Below are 6,000 nucleotides of genomic sequence, written 5' to 3' on the forward strand. Positions count from 1 at the left end.
ATTCAGACATGTAAGCCAACTACATAGACATAGACACACACACACACACACACACACACTCATATGCACACACATTGCTCCTTTCCTTTTGCTCTGTTCCATAAAAACAACAAAAGAAAAATATTTATGGCACAACATGTGATGTTTTGAAACATGTATACATTGTATAATGTTTAATTCAGGGTAAACTTCCTTGTCTCCTCAAAGTATCTTTTCATTATCATTCAAAATTTTATGATTCTTTATGATTCAAAATCCTGTTCTCCAGCTTTTTAAAAAAAATAATCTATTTTTTTAGTTGTAGTTGAACACAATACCTTTATTTAATTTATTTATTTTTATGTGGTTCTGAGGATTGAACCCAGTGCCTCACACATGCCAGGTGAGTGTGATACCACTTGAGCCACATCCCCAGCCCTGTTCTCTAGCTTTTTGAAATTTATAGTCCATTATCCATAGTCACCCTACTGTACAGTGCTTGCTACTCCAAGCAAGTTTCTTACTCCAATCTAACTTTGTATCCACTGATCAACTTCTCCTTACCATTTGTCTCTGTTCCCTTCTTTACTTTTCTGATAACTTTATGATTCCTTGCCCAATTAAAGTTATGCCTGTTCTGACTTAAGATGTATCTAGGAAGTAGAACTAAGTACTTTAGGTGCAAAGCATTATTAATGTAGCAAACATAAAGAAAAAATAAGTTAAGAGAAATTGGATTTTTTTTTTCTCTTAGTAGATAAGCTTTTATTTCAACTTTATGGCAGGTTGTAAATTTTATTGCCCCATCTATCATTTTCCCTTATAATTTATCTTTTTTTCTTCAGTTTTTATTTTGAAAACATTGAACATATTGTAAAGTTTGAAAGAATGCACACAACGTACTTTTTACTGAGATTCAGTAGTTAATATTTTGCTTTTTTTTCTCTCCAGAGACTTGATGTCTCATTTTGATGAACTGTTTAGCAGTAAATTGTAGATATCATGGTACTTCACTCCTAAATATTTTAGTATGCACCTCCCACATGTTATTTTATAACCATAAAATCATTTTTAGCCAAAGAAATTTAACATTGATAACAGTAGTGTTGTCTGCCAAATAATCAGTATTCAGATTTTCCTAATGGTCCCCCTATTTCTTTTTAATCCATAATCCAAAGGTTTTTGTATTTCCAAATGTTAGTTATCATGTCTCATGTCTCAAAATCTCATTAATCTATAACCATCCCCCTGATTCTTTTTCGTTTTTCATTATATTACATTTTGAAGAATTCAGCCCAACCATCTTGTAAAGGCTCCAAACGGATTTGTCTGATTGTCTCTGTACTATAACATTCAGGTTAAACATTATTGGAAAAATACACATTCGGGCTGCTGTGTCCTCTCCATTAAACCACAATCAGGAATATAAGTTTGTCCTATTATTGGTGGTAAGTTTGTCCCTTGTTTAAGGTGATATTTGTCTGTTCTCCTGTTTGAGGGTATCTTTCCCCCGTTGTGTAAATAAATCTTTGGGATGATAGTTTGTGAATTTCTTGTTTCACAAAAACTTTTGATTCTAGCTTTCATTGGTGATCCTTGCTGAATCAGTTATCACATTGGTGGTTTTTACAAAATACTGTTTTTCTAATTTTGTCATTCCTTCTCATTTACCACTTTTCTAAAGAAGAGCCCTTCTGATACTTTTCAAATTATCCTAGGAATTAATGGTTTCTTTATAAAATTCATTGTATTGTAATCCATTACTATATTTTTAAAATTAAGATTCTGTTGAGGTATGGTTTGCACACAGTGAAATGTACAGACATTAAGGTACAATCTGATTAGATTTTACAAATTTGTATGACATATAGTGTCTACCCTATAGAGATACAAATCCATTACCACAAAAAATCTTTGGCCTTTTCCCTAGTCATTTCCTGAAACCCCACCCCACCAGAGCAGCCCTGATCTCATTTTTTCATTATTCTCTTTGATGTTTGAGTTGTTCCAAATGTTGCCAGTGAAGGTCCCATCCAGTTATTTCTGTGTCCTTTTGGCATGTCCTCTTTAATCTGAGAGCACTTTTTTCCCCTTTTTAAATTTGTTCTAATTAGTTATACAAGACAGAATGCATTTTTTGATTCATTGTACACAAAAGGAGCACAACTTTTCATTTCTCTGATTGTACACAATGTAGAGTCGCATCATATGTGCGGTCATTCATGTACCTAGGGTAATGTTCATCTTATTCCATACCCCCTCCCATAACCCGTCCCCTCTTCCCAGAGTTCCTCCATTCTCCCAACATGTGCCCACCCCTCCTGCCCACTTTCCACCATTATCAGAGAGAACAGTTGGCCTTTGATTTTTTGGGGGATTGGCTTAGCATAATATTCTCCAACTCCATCCATTTACCTGCAAATGCCATGATTTTATTTTCTTCTTATGCTGAGAAATATTCCATTGTGTGTATATACCACAGTTTCTGAGAGCACTTTCTTGTTTTCATGTACAAGAAGGCATCTTGTTTTATTCTTTTTGAAAGCTGAAACCAACAATAGAGATGATATTTTAATAATTTCTTTGTTAGTGGACTTTAGGTTGTTCCTTTTTTGTCCTTTTATGAAAGTGCTGCAGCAAACATCTTGGACACTTGTTGTTTTGTGCTCTTCTATGAGTGTTTTTGTAGTCTAGGGCTCTAGAAATGGCATTTCTAGGTCATAGAGTATGCACATTTACACTTTAGATTGCTACTGCCAAATTGTTCCCTCTTCTCTTAAAAAACAATACTTATCTAGTAAATATCCACTAATATTACTGGTTTCCCCACAGCCTCACCAACACTGTTTTTTTTTTTTTTTTCAGTCTGTGCATGGTGGTGCAGAGTTTGAATTTAGACTTAGCCTTGAACAACAAAATAAACATCCAAACCACCTATCCTCTTTTTGGTTCCAAGCCTTCCAGTTTTGATTTACATAGAAATGAAATCTCTCCTCAAGAGAGAAGTTAAATCCAAGGAGAAATGTCTGCCCTTCTCTGTATTCAGTGTTACAGTCATCATCACAGCCAGCTGCAGGCAGAAGGCCTTCTTACAATTTTCATTCTGCACTGAATATGCAGGGGAGATTAGAGAGGAGAGCAATGCTGGAGGAGTGTGGTATTGCCCCCAGGACATCTGGTCCTCTGCAGCCACCTTTAAACATTTGGTTCACAGTTGTTGCTCTGTATTTCTACCCTTAAATAACTATTGGAACTGATTTTTATTTTAGAATGAACCACAATGATTCTACATTGGGGAGAGCAGGTTTATTGTAGGCATATATGTGCATGTTCACTCTTGAGAACATATAATAAAAAAGCTTTTGTTTTACTTTTAACATTTAATCTTGTGTTAAACACTTTTGCAGATGAATTATAACTTTTTTTCTTTTACAGATTGAGCAGGTTATTTGAAACTGTTCCTTCTTTTCTTTATAGGTGTTTGAAGCTGTGATTTCCTGGATCAATTATGAGAAAGAGACCCGTTTAGAGCACATGGCAAAACTGATGGAACACATCTGACTCCCTCTCTTGCCCAGTGATTATCTAGTGCAGGTGTGTGCTGGCCTGTCCACCAAAGCCTCAAGGGACAGCAGAGGCCACTCTGGTTGCATGGCGTAGTTGAGATCAATATGTCTTCTGTGTGTGTTGGGGGCACCAATCAACTGGGTTCAGTTTGAAGTAGAGCTTAAATGCATAGGTTTGAGGAAAAGCTATGTAGGTTTCAGTTCATGCTCCACTACTTACTAGTTTTGAGTTTTTATTCAAGCCTCAGTATCTCCTTCCAGAAACAAGTTGTCGGTATGTAAGCCTGAAGCCTGGCTTAACAAGTGTTCTATAAAATTAGCTGCTTTCCCTATAGATACCCAAAGCCATAAGAGTCATTTTCATAATATTTCTATGTTGCCTTTCTGCTCTAAACAAGTTGGATCCCAACTAAGGACTGTGAAAAGCAGCTTTTCACAGGTGCCTAGAGCACAGACTATCTCTACTTCTTCCAAGAAAGAAAAGAAAATTTTTAAATTATGGGATGTCCCTATAGTGCCACCTATTTCCTTACTTAAACCTTGTAATCAGCCTGTGAGGCAATTACAACACTCTATTTACCACTTTGGCCCTTGAGGCTGTGGATTGGGTTGCCCTCAGGGGTCACCAACTACTTGAAGAGAGTCAGGATTCAAATCCACAGCAGCCAGACCCTGAGGCACACAGTTCTGCCAGCTGTCACCTTTGTTGCTCTTTATTCCATTTTCCCATTACATGGCTCATTTTGAACAGTAAACTGCATTATATACTCTTATAAGCAGGGAGTCAAAGCTTAAACTATGTGAACCAAACTAAACATCAAGGAAGTAGGCCACCCCTCAGATGTCCTGGAGGATCTCTAGAAGGAAGAAAAGGTATGATGCAAGAATAAGTGAGGAGGCTTAGCAGTCTAACAGCCAGTTACTGTTACCCTGTGCCATACTTAACCCCTTGAAACCTCAGTTTTCTCATCTGGTCAAAATAGCACTTGCTCTGGTAGGATTGTTTGGAGAAAAATGAGATGGTCCACATAAAGCCTGTCACACAGTGATCAGTGAATACTAGTTAATATTACCGCTGTCCTTGGGACTACGAGTAACATGCTGTTCTTGTGAGCACTTGTAAAGTCCTCTGCTCCTGACGCTGCTGGCCATAGGCCTAAAGGGTCAGTACAATGTCCTCTGAATCTGTACACCTCAGCCTTCTTTGCAGCACTGAGGGACACCCTTGAAGCCTTTATAAGGGTCCTGCATTCTACCTTGGAGGATACTAGTGCCACCTGGTGGCACAGTATCCCTGCTGTAGGAAAGAGAAGCAGAGGGACTGAACTTGCCTCTCATTGTCACAATAGGTCTTCCCACTGTCCTGTGGGAAACTGACTGAAGGCAGGGTTGGCAGCCAGGGACCTGGGTTCCAGTGGGACTTAGAGACCTCAAATAAGTGTCCACAACTGAAACTTAACAAAGATATTAGGAGATAGTTCCTGGATTATTATGGCAAAATACGGTCTGGACCTGGAAAAGGAGGAGGTCAGAGGCACTGGGTGTGAGAACTGTTGTGTGGGATTCCTTTTCTAAAAGCACTTTTATTAGGCCTCACAGGGTAAACACTTTTTGGAAAGGATGTTTCCTCATCATTCATTCACCCTTGAAACTTCAGACCTGCTAGGGATGGCTGACCATGATGCAAGAGGAAGGGAGAGAGGGAAAACTCTTGCAACCAACACTGCCTGACATCTTCGCCTCACAATAGCTAAAGTTAATTAGGCTTTTTCTAAGCATTTTTAGATATTCTAAATTTATAACAGTTTGATATGTTTTGATAATAAACACATACACATATTTAACATAAACTTTGTGATTTTTTTTTCTTTGTACCAGGAATTGAACCCAGAGGTGCTTACGCTTAACCACTGAGACACATCCCTAGCCCATTTTAATATTTTATTTAGAGACAGGGCCTTGCTAAGTTGCTGAGGCTGGCTTTGAATTCTCGATCTTCCTACCTGAGCTTCCCGTTCCACTGGGATTATAGGCGTGTTCTATCATGCCTGTCAAACTTTGTGATTTTGACTGTTTTTCAGTATATGATTCAGGGCATTTATTATATTCACAGTGCTGCACAACCATCACCATCTCCATTTCCAAAACTTTCATCATACCACATTGAAACTCTGTATCTATGAACTCTCTGGGGGGAGCTTTTAGTTCAAGCTGAATGAATTCTTTGGGAAAAGTAGCTGCTTGAGCAATTTTCATTTCTCCCTAGCTTTTCTAGAGCTTTTCTCCCACCCCTTTTATTTTTTTAACCCCTAAATTCATGATTTGCACCATCCTGGTTTAGGCCCCTAATGGGAAAGTTAAAAAAATAATCTTTCAAGGCTATAGGAAGTTTTCTTGGGGAAGAAGATGCCCAGAGGTGGCAGAGGCTTTGACTTGCCAATTCTTCTCTTTCCTG

General features: G+C 38.0%; 1 protein-coding gene across 1 annotated transcript in view; it reads left to right on the plus strand.

Moving 5' to 3' along the window:
• The window catches only part of LOC143389273 (KAT8 regulatory NSL complex subunit 3-like), a 96,760-nt gene extending 93,220 nt beyond the window's left edge, over positions 1-3,540 (plus strand). Inside the window, 2 exon segments of the mRNA XM_077108481.1 lie at positions 1,337-1,427; positions 3,457-3,540. Coding sequence (XP_076964596.1) covers positions 1,337-1,427; positions 3,457-3,540 — 175 coding nt within the window.
• The last annotated feature ends 2,460 nt before the right edge of the window (positions 3,541-6,000 follow it).

Source organism: Callospermophilus lateralis, unplaced genomic scaffold, assembly GCF_048772815.1.
Source record: "Callospermophilus lateralis isolate mCalLat2 unplaced genomic scaffold, mCalLat2.hap1 Scaffold_83, whole genome shotgun sequence".
NCBI classification, from domain to species: Eukaryota; Metazoa; Chordata; class Mammalia; order Rodentia; family Sciuridae; genus Callospermophilus; species Callospermophilus lateralis.